This window comes from Vidua macroura, chromosome 3 (genome assembly GCF_024509145.1).
Source record: "Vidua macroura isolate BioBank_ID:100142 chromosome 3, ASM2450914v1, whole genome shotgun sequence".
NCBI lineage: Eukaryota > Metazoa > Chordata > Aves > Passeriformes > Viduidae > Vidua > Vidua macroura.
The window spans coordinates 95,007,454-95,022,101 of record NC_071573.1 but is presented as its reverse complement, the minus strand read 5'-3'; the positions used below and the strand labels follow the sequence as shown (position 1 = coordinate 95,022,101).

The 14,648-nt window shown below is 37.6% G+C and overlaps 1 protein-coding gene across 4 annotated transcripts in view; it reads right to left on the bottom strand.

Moving 5' to 3' along the window:
• Positions 1-14,648, bottom strand: part of ERICH1 (glutamate rich 1) — a 76,245-nt gene that overhangs the window by 36,964 nt on the left and 24,633 nt on the right. For all 4 annotated transcript variants that reach the window (XM_053974277.1, XM_053974274.1, XM_053974276.1 and 1 more), the window contains exon 3: positions 9,903-10,037. In XM_053974277.1, the coding sequence (XP_053830252.1) occupies positions 9,903-10,037 (135 nt within the window). The remainder of the gene's footprint in view (positions 1-9,902; positions 10,038-14,648) is intronic.

The window sequence follows — 14,648 nt, the reverse complement described above, 5'->3', positions numbered from 1 at the left end:
CACACAGCCTGTAATACTGAACAATCCTGAGCCTACAATGAAGGCAGAAGCTTCCTTGCTTCCTTTCTCCTTGACAATACAGAAGTCTCTGGTGGAGTATGCCCTGTTAGTGATTTGAACTCTACTTATGAGCCAATTTCTGCTTGCAGGGATAGAACAGAATGAAAACAGAATAAAACTAACAGAATTACTTAGCAAAGCTACTGTGAATGGGAGATTGAAGGAAGATGATTTTCAAAGCTTCCTTAGCATAGGTTACAGTTGTATTGAGGGTTGTTCAGTACTTTCAAACTGCTACCTGTAAACTTTGCAGAGGGCAGTAATCAAAGGCAAAGGATATGAGATCAAAAATTTTCCCCAGTGGAGACTGAATGGAGACAGCCTACTGCAAGCTATATCAATGTGTTGCTGTTATGCCTACAAGTTACCATAACTACAACTACTGCTATAAAAAAAGAATAACAATAAAATGAAATCATGAGGTAGGCCTGATTTTGACTTTGAACGTGAGACAGTAGCATTTACTGTATGTCATACAAAATACTTGCAGAAAGCTGTGTAAGAAAAACAAAAGACATGGTTAATACTATACACATTTTTTTTACTGTCTTAATTTTCCTTGTCCACTCAGCCACACTAAGTCGTTTCATGCTAGAAACAAACTTTCTACTCTGTTTTTATAGTGTCCAGAGTATTTAAACACCAGGATAATATGAGTTCCTATTCTTACAAAAGGCTTTCCTCTTCCCCTGCTCCCTATTTTATTTTCAACTTGAAAATTGAAAATACTGCATTGAAACAAGTCTTGTTAGAAAGAGTAACATGGGTCCTCACAGCAAGAGGATGAGCCAGGGTCACGTTCTCATACCTAATAATCAATAAGTGTGTTGTCTGTCAGTGGATATTTGGCTCTTAACAAGAAGGACAACAATGTTTTGCTGTGGTTCAATACCAATAGGTTCACAGGCAACAGCAGCAGTAACAGAGCAGTGGAGGTTAGAATTCTGCAGGCAACCAACTAATAACCAAAATGAAAATATCATGTGATCAGAAATATCCCAAGATCTACAAACCAATTAAATTTCCTGCTTTAACACGTGAGGAACTAAGATTCAGAACCATGAAGCACTTGCAGACAGACTCAGCTGTCTTCTGCCTTTCTCCTTCATCTAGCCATACTGCTTTTATCCTGCTGCTACATGAAGATTTAACTACAAAAGATTAGGCCTTGATTATGTTTTTATTATGAAACAAGGAGGTGAAAGTAGTCAAGCAGTGTCAGATTTCCAAAGTGTTGGGTGTCTGCTCAAGTGAGGCAGCAATTATAACAGTGTTGGCTTTTTTGCTGGGATCTAAAGAGCTTGTTGGTGCTGTTCTCAATTTTCTTTGCCCATCAGTGCCTTACTGTCACTATGACAACAGATGCCTGTAACACAGCTGCAAGGGAGGAAAAAGGGGGAGCATGCTCCAGCTGAAAGGGGTTAAGTGACTCAGCCAGTAGGGAGCAAGAAGGGAAAAATTATGTTCACTACGGAAAGAAGAGAAAGTAAAAAGCCACAGTGCCTCTTCTTTCTCTATTATAGGAGAAGATGCTCAACAAAAATATTTGTCGTCACTGTAATTTGAAATAAAACAAAAAGCAAGAAAACAAAAGTCAGGGATAATGGCCCTAATTCCCTCTCCCCTTACTATGCATACTGTCACCTGACTTCAGAACCTACTTTAATCAAATTACTTTCAGACTTATGGACATGTAATGAGAAGAGATTCCATTTGAGACACCAGTTGTAGCGCAAAGGACTAAGAAAAGCTGAAGGTCAAGGAACTACCACAGAAAGTGAATGAAATTACCTGAGTCAACATGTCTCATTAAACATGCACTTTCTGGTTAATTCTTACTCTGCTTAAACACACATCTCTCCCCTGGGATCCAGCCCAGCGTTCTATTTACTTTGTTAAAATGGAAAGGCATAATCTAGGTATATTGGGTCTGCATGGCCATGATTTTGGTGGTGGGAGTGGGCTACAGGGGTGGCTTCCATGAGAAGCTGCCAGGAGCTTCCTCAGTGTCCAGAAGAGCCAATACCTGGTGACTCAAAGATGGATGTGGAGCCATCCTGATGTCAACCAGAAATGGTGGTAATGCCTCTTTGATAACCTAGTTAAGAAGAAATTAAAACAAAAAAGTTGTTGCACAGGTGTAATTGGGGCCAGAGAAAGCAGGACAAGAACATGTGAGAAGAACAGCTCTGCAGACCCAAGGTCAGTGCAGAAGGAGGGGCAGGAGGTGCTCCAGGCACCAAAGCTGGGATTCCCCTGCAGCCCATAGTGAGGACCATGGTGGGGCAGCTGTGCCCCTGCAGCCCATGGAGATCCACCTGCAGTCCATGGAGGAGCCCCACACCAGAGCAGGTGGATGCCTGAGAGGAGGCTGTGACCCTGTGGGAGGCCTGTGAGCAGCCTGTCCTTGGAGGATTGCACTCTGTGGAAGAGTGACCCATGCCACAGCAGTCTGAGGGAAGCTGCTGCCCATGGGATGGATTCACTTTGCAGCAGTTCAGAGAGCTGTTGCTTGTGAGATGGACTCACACTGGAGAAGTTTGTGAACTTCATATCTCTAATTCAAGCCTGTTTTGCCTGTGACAGTATTTGATGAGTGATCTTTCCTGGTCCTTATCTCAACCTATGAACTCTTTGTTAAATTTTCTCTCCCATGTCCAGCTGCAGATGGGAGTGAGTGGCTTTGGTGCGTGTCATCCAGCCAGCATCAACCCACTACACTAGGATTAGGGATATGTTATTTTCTGTACTACAGCAACATATAGTAATGAAAGCTTATTTCAAAGGTAAATTTTTGTTATTGAAATACTTGAGGCTTTTTTAGAAGCATGCAGAAACTAATACAGCATCTAAACATGAACTTTATTTACAGTTAAAAATATAAATCAAGGATCTTTAATAAATCATTAACATGCAGCCATGGGAAAAGTAAAGCATTACCAGTGTATCACATTACCATGTACTTTTTTTTCCTTAATACATTTTCAGCATTTACACCTTTTCCTAGCATCACACACAAACTTGAGCTAAATATCTGGGGCAGAATTCTTTGCCATCTAGCTTTCAAAGCCATCTTCCAGAGGGTATTTTGGGAGTTTGGGGTAGGGTGGGGGGAAATGTTTGTTTTGCTGCATTGTTTGTTTTGATAAGGTCTACCAACATGTTAATGTCATAAACTATCACAAGAAATACTGAAGGCTTCAATGACATTATTTGTACCATGGGTTCTGCAATAGTCCCATAGCTTGTGAATATACTGGCATTTGGAAAATGTAAATAATTACAGATAGTGGTAGTTAGAAATGACTGGTTTCTACATTGTATATAAACCTAAATTAGTGAGTCACCCTTACAAGTTCAACTGATAGCCCAGTCCTGTGTCTAAAACCCTCAGTGGACAGCAGTGAATTTCTTGGTAAATTCTACACTCACCTTCAGGAGGTTCAGACTTGCTTACTATGAAATCAAGAGAAGTGATTACTCCATTCTAGCTGGCTGCTTGACAGAGCACAGAATTTGCCTGTAACACTGCTCCAGGACACTGGCAGTCTGGAGATGTTTTCCTAAGTGCCTGCCCAAGTTACACCTTAAATGTTTATAATTTGTATCACATTCAGTACACTAGAAATATTTCCAAGAATATGGCATCACAACAGTCAGCTTTTGCAATGCAAGTATATCAGCAAGCATCTTCTTTCAAGCATACACTTAATTCCTTAAAATTAAGTATGATAAAAGTTAAACTCATAACTAGAATTCTTGACAATTCTTAAATCAGGTGTCCCTTTAAAAAGGAAATCCTCTCCTGGTTCAGATAGAAAATAAATCAAAAAATTTTCCACAGCAGTATTAGAGCAGTTGATTTAAGTCTTTCTTAACTTTTAATATAATTCCAGTGATGCATTCAACCCACAAAGATGTCAGTGTACATACAAACATTACTGGATCTAGACTTCTGGTTTTTTTCTAAAAATTAAGCCAGAATTAACAAATTATTAAATACTTTATCTGAACTCTGAAAATAAAAATGTTTATTTAATCTTATTCAATTTCAGAAAGAAAACTGGTGATTTTATCTATTAAGGAATGTCATTGCATCTATCAACAAATACAAGGTCTGTGAAGAGGAAATTGACAGAAAAGACATCTAAGTATAGAATTCTTCAGTTATAGCTGTCCTACATCTCTATTTGTTTGTGGCATCTTTCACTGTAACTGATTCCAAAATGTCCAGTGCACTTAAGCTGAAGAAAAAACAGGCTGTGGAGAAGAAATTTCCTTAACCTCACAGACATCTCTCCTTCCAAGCTATTGATTAATCTCTAAACACCACAACATTTTGAAAAAGCTCATAGTAACAACCTCATCAGAGGTGTCACTGTTACTAGTTTGCTTTCTGATGATGAGAACCACATGAGAATTCCTGAAGCTGTTGATGGCTCAGAAAAATCTGCCATTCACAAACTGGGAGCAATACATTGATTTCTGCAAGGACAAAGTTAAACTACAGAATGTTATCACATATATTTTTATCATGCAAAGATATATTGTTTTAATACTAAACAGTGACATCCAAACCGGCAGAGAATTAAAACCGGAACACCCAAAATTAGCTAAGGGAATTCAAATAACATTTAAATAATAAAATTTAAAAAGACTTAGCCTAACTATTAGAAATACAAAAGAGCCCAAACTACCATATAATCCTTCCTTGCTGAATTATTGAAACAAACTTTTTAAAGCAATAACTCTTTCACAGTAAGTTTTCAACCCGCAAGTCAATGCCACCCTTAGTGGAAAAGCAAAGATCCATGCTAACAAATCTAACAAGAGAAGGAAAAGAGAAGCGAACCTCAAAGTAAGAGTTATAAAAGAGTTATAAAAGTAAAACCTTTTTTTTCAGCAAGTTGTAAAAATCAATTTACACATCTGTGTATCAATCCCATTCACTTATTTATGCTATGATTTGGTTCACCTGTGTAGCAAAACACTGGTTATTATACTAAGAGCTGTACTGTAGCATCTTTCATTATTCAGGCATACTTAATGAAGTAATGAATTAAATAGGATTTTTGTTCACAAGAATACTTTAGTAGGCTTGTTATTATATTAAAAAAATAACAAAACTGGAAAGAATTTTATTATTTTTAGTTTGCTAATGCAGAATCCTTACTCTGAAACTGCCACAATTCCCTCATTTAGTCTTGTTATAAGCCTTGGATATTCTCACAGAAGTTGCCACAAGACTCTGGACAGTCAATGCAGGAGCAGCTGACAGAAGGCACTATAAGACAATCTGATATGCAGGAGGTTTTTTCATAGCTTTTTCTCTCAGATATTAGATTCAGAAAAGCAATTTTAAGTGCTCTTAAACGCCTTTGTTTTCAAGAGAAGTTGAGTTCATTTCATGTTGAATTCTTTCCTGAACTCTTTTATTTGAAATAAGTAACATTGAATACTGTTAAACATTTTGATTTACAGTTAAGAAGCCCTACACAAACAATATTTATTGTAGTATCACTGAGATAACTTTATATATGAATGAGCTGATTTAGATTTAAAGCAGAAGACTTTTAAAATTAACTACTTCTTGTAACTTTTGTCTACTGTCACACCCTCTGATTAATTTGGAAACATATCTAAAACATTGATACAGTATTAGTTTCTCCGAGGGTGAAGAAACACAAATACTACATGCAGTAGTGGAGTTTATATTCTTAAAAAGAAGCTGTGAAAAGGGTGATATCTAAAAGATCTACAAATGTGACTTGAGGATTGAAGTAAATATCTTAGAGCAATGCACAAGTGGACCTGTTTAATCAAAAAGATTGATGGTGACTTGATTACTGTGCTTCTTTGTGGGAAGAAAATACTGGTTAATAGAGGCCCTTCATTTCAATGGAGGAAGGCAGAAAAAGCAATTTTCAATTATTTTTTTTTTTTATTCAATAGAGTGAGACCAATTAACTGTTAGCACTAGAAAGCAGTGGAGTCTCTGTGAGATCTTTGAAATGTGAACAGCTTTTTTTTGTTTGGTTTCTTCTAAACGCAAAGTACTGAGCTCAACATGGCGTAAGACTTCTCTAACATGTACAGAAGATTAAGTTAAATGGTCTAATGATTCCTCTGGTTTGAAGGCTACAAAAAGATTCATAATGTTGGAGTTTCACAACTGGTGCTTCTTATCAGTGAAAAAGGTTTGCTGCTGACCTTAGCTGCTTTAAACATATTGGTCCCTTGTGTGCTTCTGTGAAGTATCACATTCCCAACTTGCCAAGAATGTAAGTAGACAACACATGATTCATAACAGCATCTCTTAAAAACAAACATACACTTAAGCACCATTAAGTCTTCCCAAAATGGCTGCCTTTAAGTGAATCAAGATGCTACAGACAAGTAAGAGACTACCTGAATTTTCTTCTCTCCTTTTGTTCAGAAGCTATTCTGGACATCATTAATTTCACGCTGACAACATCAACCTTGGTGGAACTAGTAGTTTAAACAACAATAATAATGGAAAAATCCAAACATATTTTAGAGCTGACAAAAATTATTTTATTTTATAATTTTAATTAACTTCAACTTTTAAAGCATTTCTCAAAAACAGTTGATGTTGAAATCCATATTTTAGTGACTGAATATTTCAGTGTTTCACATAGTAATTTACCAAAAAGAACTGTCAGCCATGGCACATCTATTCCTCTTGATGATCTTGTTATATTAATTCAGCTAGAGTCATATTTGGTTTCCTTAATTTATTGAGAGGACACAGCAAATCACAGTGATGCATAACTGAAAAATTATAATCCGAAAATAGAGTCGTTTTATTTTCATGAGACAACAATGAAAATTTGATAAACAATGAAATTAATTTTTGAGTCAGATTTTTTTTCTGTTGAATTTCCACATCATTAATTCCCTTTAGTTCTGGGCTAGAAAAGGAGAACACAGGAACCTTTTCTTACCCAGTACATAAGCAATATGCTTACATTGTTAGGAAACACAGTGGAAGATTACCTCTTGCCATACAAAATATATCATATAGATAGTATCAGGATTAAAACAATGCATACACTAAATCTCAACTTCACTTTATGGACCTGGTCCTTTGGGAGTAACTGGGACAATTCTAAACATAACATTTATTTTATATATATAAAATATTCATATATACAGTCATGCATGCACCTTTTTTCTCCTTTGGTGTCAAAGGTTCTCGTTAGAGCTTTCATTTATTCCTTCAAAAAAGATCTAAATTTGGGATATAAACTAAACCTAGGTGAGCACAATAAGTAATCCATAGTGTGATTGCTTAAGATGTTCCTTTAATATTTTATGAGCACTGCCTGAAATCACTGACTTCATTGTTCAATAGATTTTATGTGTATGCTTAAATGACACACACAAGTAAAGTGAACCACATACCCTCACCCTTGCACGATTAGCACAGATCTCCAATTGTGCAATTCTTATTTAGACAAAACAAATAAGGGTCTAAACTGCAGCAAGAATGATCTATCATTAAAGGGTTGTGAAACACTAGAGCAAGTAAAAAAGGGAACGTAACAAAAATTTCCCTATAAGGAGATTTTAAAAAAATAATTCGGCAAATACCTGTTAAAAATAACACCTAGAGTATAACATCAAACCTACCTTGAAAAAGGAGCAACAGATAAAAAAATCTTCATTTCAAATTTGTTTTTTCTTGATTCTATGACAAAGTGCAAAGCCAAATAACAAAACAATCCAAAAATAAGTCTCCCAGAATTCCAGATCCTTTGTTAACTGTTTAAAAAGTAGCTAAAACCCAAAACTTACTCTTCCTGAACAGTGAAACTGGTTTCAGCTAAGAGCATTCTCCATCCAACAGTTAATACTATCACTAAGGAACACCAGAACTCTACTTACTGCTATCATGGTTGAGTATATTTGTTTTGAAATACTAAAGGAAAGTATTAAATCTAAACAATGAGCCAATGAAGTCATTGTTCAATACTTTATCCACTGTAAAACCAGGCAGGTATTTATATAATTCTAAAAAGAGACAATATAACTCAATCCTAAATTCTGCTCTGCTTAACTGCTTTGCAATGTATCGAACGTCTAATTATATATAATACTGTATCACTGCAACATCTAATATGCACCACACATAATCTGATTTATTCATAGATTTTAAACAGCAGCTGAGTAATTTGCCACAAAAGTTCCATGCTAATGTCTTAAGGATCTATCTTGGTTGCAGCAGTGTTCAGTATGTATGCTAGTGTTTTATTTAAAACAGATCAAGTCCCTGCATAAACTGAATTTACCCACAAAGTATTATAAGGCTTCATTTAGTCTTATCAGCAAAACACAGAAGAGGAAGAAGGATTCCTCTATTATCTGAAAGGAAAGTGCATGAAATAATAAACAGAAATTATATGGCATGGAAGGAGAGAAAAGATGCTTCAAGATCAGAATAAGCAGCTTGAATCTGACATGCTGGGAAAGAAAAACCCAGTGAACTGTCCAAAGACAGCTCTGCAACTAAACAAAGTTAAGGGTAACCTAGAAACAGCTTCTGGATTCCAAACATGAATCCTATGTAACTGAGAAGAGCACAACCTAGAAGCTCTAAATTAGAACATCTTTCTATTCATAATCCAAAACCTATCAAGATCTACTCTTATGTTACTCTGATAAAGTAACTTCTTTCTCACTCAAAAATAGTCTTTAAACCACTACACACCAAGGAAGAACATTCTTAATGTGCTCTTAGTCACCTTGTATTTTACTTCAGTCCCTTTAGCTACTTCCGTAGCTTTACTTGTATTTGGATTCTGACTGGAGCTCAGAACGACTGTAGACCAAATTTCCAAGCTCAAAATTCACCCCTGTGGGTATTGTGTGCAGAGACAAGCAGAATTTGCCTTTCTATATCTGCAAGTTATGTCTCAGGTTTTCCTTGCATTTAAGGCAATTTCCAGGCTGAAATTGATACTGTAGTTTAATAACTACTGCTTATCAGGTGTTTTACTTCAGCTGCCCTATCTGGATATCTTCTTGGCTATAGAACATTCCTAGTGGCCAACAACAGTGATACACAATTCTGGACAAACATACATCCACAGGAACACAGCAATTGAAAAAACTAAATTCATTTGTCATATCTAAGCTTAGGACTTCTTTCTAAAGACAGATAGAATCAACTGAATTCTGGCAGCGTTATTCAGAAAACCATGTATTTAACTGAGGTCAACTTAGAATCCACTTTACAGAGTCTGTGCTTTTTCTCATGTATCCTTTAACATAATCAAATATTGTTTCTGAAGTTATATGGTCACAGTTTCTCATCAGAAACCCTTTCAACATTAAAGGATTGATACATCCCCCCTACCAACTCTAATGATGAATAACTGTTCTGAGAGATGCAAATTTGACAGGTTGTTAAGCCTTTACCCGATTCCTCAGAACATCAAGAGTAGATGGAGTAAAACAGTTTTATCTAACATTTATGCTTAAAAATAATATGACTGTGAGCAGGCATAATATGAATATACATATCACTTGAGTGGGAGGAGCTAAAGACTTTGTCCTCATTTAGGTTCTATGTAACTTCAGTAAGATCTGTGGCACTGCATGGCTATCACCAAATGCTGAATCTAGTCTAGAAACCCCAAATGATGGAAATGAACCCACAGGGAAGTACATCCTCATTTTGCTTATGTTGCAAAACAGTGACACCCACTGGCAGCCACGGTTTAAATACTTTATTGTTGCAGTCTGAATCTACTTGATAAGAGCTGCTAAGAAGTCTCCCTTCTGAAAAACTAATCACAGTAACAACCATGCAAACTTACCTGTTGAGTCAGCACTACTGCCAGAGGCTTCAGAAACTGCATTACTAACAGCATCTGGAGTAACTGCAACATAACCCTCTGGAGGAAGATCCACTGTGTAAATTCTTCTTGGAGACATAACTGTATCATCATTATCTACAACAAGAAAATACAAAGTATCTGGCTCAATACTGGTCTCACTACAGATTTTCTCAATAGTTTTCCTAACTACAGCAATAAGTGATCTCGAAAATCCTTACAGAGGTGAGCTGTGGAACACTGAAATTGTCCTAAGACCAACAGAACTGTATCAAATTTCATAGCATCTATAAATAAAAAAAATACTCCATGGGTTAGTTCTTTACACCAGAAACATTTTTTTTATTGTATCAGGCAAATCTTCTCCCCTATCTTGAAAAGAAGCTTCCACTTTCAGTGATATTTTAAGAGAGACTCTAAACATTTTTTTCTCCATTCAGCATGAGCAGACTATTTCTTCAAGAACTGCTTCACAAAAGATGGATGGATGGATGGATGGATACAAGCTTATTAGGAAGCAACAGAAGAAGACTCACAAAATGGTGGTTTGACCATTTGCACACTGTTTAGTCATAGCCTATACTCCTCTGAAGGGCGCAAAGACAAAGGAAGTTTGAAAGTCACACTTGACTAAGCCTCAGCAGTGCCTGCCCCAGAGGACTCATCTCCTCATCCTGCTCTACTTCTTTCTAGGGCAGGAGGGGAAGTGCCAAGGGACAGCTTTTCAACTATTTAATTGCACAGGAAACGATTTGTGTTGATGGCAGCAGTCTGTTTTTGTATGATTTCTTTCCCCTTTGAATGGTATTTAAAAGTACCTGCAAGAGAAGCAGTAGAAACCTCATTTGTTCAGCAGACAAGAAGTGACAGACACATCTCTGCTCCATTCACATGAAGTCAGACCGTATTTCTGCGCACAGTAGTGACAACAACAGAGATCAACCACAGTAAGAAAAAAGCCTTTCCAGAAGGCAAGGATTTCAGGGTGTCTCCAGATGTTGCAATGTAGTTTTGGATGGCTCAGTGTGAAGTTTATTTAATTTTGGATTGTTGGGCTTTTTTGATTGTGCTTGTTGTTGTTTTGTTGGGGTCTTAAACACTCAAGCAGCTCCATAAGTCAGCACAGACACAGCACTAGCCTTCCCTTCTTAGGGGCAATGTGTCCCTTTAAAATACACAGTGAGCTGTTAAAATGATATACAATAAAAACATTTCTGGCAGGTGACACAATAAACCTCCTTACACCACAAACTTGTTGAAGATCCCAGATGATCCAAGTTGATCATCGAGGTGCAGCTATGTGCAACTACGGTTGGACTAATTCCTAAATATTTAAAATGGGGTTGCATCTGATAGATCCCTAATGAGAATAACTTCTATATTTCTAATATGGAATTTAACTATGCACTGACATTTCTCAGGCAGCCTGTTTTGAAAACAAAGTACATTTCTGAACATTCAACGTATTTCTGAGAACACCACCATTGTTTTCATCATGAGGGAATAAATTTGTTTTGAAAACACATTAGAATAATATAATCTTTTTCTTGAACAAGCCACAAAGTTTCCAGTATTGATAATACTGATTTAGAGGGATAATAAAGGGCAAGAAATAAATAATAGAGAAAGATGAAGAGCAACTATGTGCTTTGGAAAAATCCATTAAAAATTAGCATGGGATAATTCTTCAGCAGATCCTTTCCATGTAGATGATGCCAAATCACTGAACTGGCAGTATCTGCATTGACTTTTTTCTCCCCCACCCAGGTTGATTAATGATGAAGTGCTAATTAGTGATAGTTTAAAATTATAAGGATGTATAAATGTTTAAGTTATTCCCTTCTGAAGGATTTCAAGTTTCCCCTTTTTTCCATTTTTATTTAGGTTTTGTTAAACAAAGATTATCAGGAAAACACTGAACTTAATTTACAATAGCTTTGAAAAATTCAAATCTTTTAATTATATAAGCAGTAATTATACTGAGATAATAACCTCCCAGACAAAATAGTTACACATAATAGAATTTGAGGAACCATCTGTAACAAGGAAGAACAGTTGTAATCTTCCTTGTAATCCTACAAGGAAGAACAGTTACAAATCCTTCTATGGAAATGAATGATGACTCAAGACTATATTTTTTATTTTACCTCTTTAAATTGGAATCTCCAAATTACATATTTATTCACACCAGCTGCATCTTTCAGAAGCTTGCAAGCTCATAAATCAAGAATTAGTCTTTGCTAATCTTGTGCAAGTATGTCAAACCAAACTGTCACCTTATCTACATCTGGATTTTTGCAGCCTGGGGCCAGAGTCTCCTTGGGCCAAGAAGAGATGGGTTGGTCAAACATAAGGTCAAACTGCTGCAAAGAAAACAGCTGAGCTTATAAAACTGTGACATAAAGAGGGTTTTTTGAGAAACAAAAGTAAACAGATATTAGAGATATTAAAGAATGCTCCTCTTTTACTAGTTAAAAGTCATTAATCCCATTTCTGAAGTTTTATTTTATGGAAAAAAAAGCTCCAACAGCTAAAGGTCATTTACAGTGCCCCAAAAAGAGTAAACATTTTTCTTTAAGGCAAACCAAGAATATAGAAAAAATGTTTTGAAACTGTCTTCTATTCATGGTTCCCACACAGAGATCCACAGCATATACCTCAGTGTGGTGGTTTGTGCACAGACTAGGGAAAAGCATCTACACCATGCCATTACCAACATTACATCTCCAAGCATGTCAGTTCCTTGGCCAGCTATGTTATCTCTTACTATCTTACTACAAACCAGTATCAGATCTTTTTAGAAGGAGCTGAAGGTAAAGCTCCCAGCCATACAGAATTCTCAACTGCCCAGTCAGTCAGTCATCTCAGGTAGCCACTGTATTTTGTTAAGTTTATTTTTCAGCATCTTTAAACTATCCCCTACTTGTAGCTCAGAAGAGTGGCACATAGCACTAGCATGGTTTCCAGACTGCCTGAACACAAAGAATGCTTAGGCACACCTCAGACACAGACATGACCAGAGCACACGTTCATACAGTCTTGGTTGGTTCTTTGCTTGCTGTAAGACTAAACCCTGGACAGACACTGAATCACTTCGAGGTTCTGTGCTGGGTTGGCCCTGGCTAACAGCCCAACACCCAGCCAGATACTCACTCTCTCTCCCCTCAGCAGGCTGAGGGTGGGGCGGCTTACAATGGGGCGAACAGGACTAAGAGAGCTCATGGGTCAACAGCAAGGACATCACAACTACAAGAATCTTTCTTCACTGGCTCTTTTCACTCCCAGCTTCACCTCTGTTTCCTCTCACTGCAGCGTATACCCAGTTCCTTCAGAGAGACAGAGCAGTACAAGGAGGTGGGGGTAATGTTTGAAGTCTCTGCTGTTCCTTTTCCCCCCAGGAGGGGTTTTCCACGGGCTGCCATCCTTCAGGAACATTTACTCAACAACAGAGTACCTTCTCCTCCTCTGACCCTCAGGTTTCCACTGTTGCCACTCCTTTTAGTTCTTTCCTGTCTTGGGATTGTTTTCTCATTTCTTAAAGGAGTGTCCCCTAGGGTGACCCTGCCTCAGCTGTGGGCTCAGTTGTGCCCTGCAGTGGGTGGGCTGGAACTAGCCGTGATCAGCACAGGACATCCCTGGCTTCCCATCACAGAAGTCCCACTACCAGTGACTGGACCCCAGGACACTGCAGAGTTTTTCAATCAAGACAAAAACTTTGTCTTAGCTATGAAGTGCTTCTCTGCAACTCAGAAAGCTTTGATAACTCACCCAAGTTAAGTTCCCACGGGGCAGAACTCTTAAGAGCAAACAGAGAACCCAAGTCAAGCTAGAAAATCCTGCAGCTCCCCCTCTCTCTCAAACAACTGTAAGTTAGCCAAATCTTAACAAGATTGTGATCTTTTCCACAAAATTACCTCTTGGAAACACACAGTTATCATACTTTTCCAAACAGATGGAAAAAGTTAATCCCCAAAAATAGGTCTTTACAGAAAAGCACAGTGTCCTAGTTCTGGCCAGTTAATTACTTTTTACAGCAGCCAGGTGCAGTGGCACATGCCTGTAGTCACAAGCTGCTGGATAGGCTGAGCCCACCTGAGTACCTGATCCAGGAGCTCTGGGCTGCCCTGTGCTGTGCCCAGAGGACATGGCCAAGACACCAACCTTACTCAGTACTACCTTAGGCCACTTCCAGGGGCTGGGGAAAAGAGACTCTTGCTTCCAAGAAGATAGGTGCTCCTTTCCTGTCACAAGGAATTCCTGTCAGGCAGAAGAGCTGTTTACCATTGTTTTTCAGTGTCCTGGGCTGGGGTGAACATTTGTCATGTCAATCACCCTCTCTTTGTACATTGTTATTAGCATTGTTGCTGCTACTGTTTGTTTTCTTATCTGCTATTTCCAGTAAACTGTTTTTATCTTCACCAATGATCTCTGCCTTTTGATTCCCAGTGGAGAAGGACAGAGGAGCAGCTGATGATTTTCTTTTTAGTGGGAGTACTAAATTTGAGAGTACCATTCCTAAACCATCCTACATAGGAAATGAGGAATTGATGCTGAATCAAATACAAGGTCTAAGTAGTTCAGTGTCATACCCTCTACAAAAGTCATTATTGGTAGTAGGCATTTCCTGTGCAGTGTTACAGTAGATATGACTGGACAAAAATAAGGCTTGAATGAGGTTTGTTATTTCCCTTAAAAATTTTGTATTAAAGTATGATTTTACTTAGTATG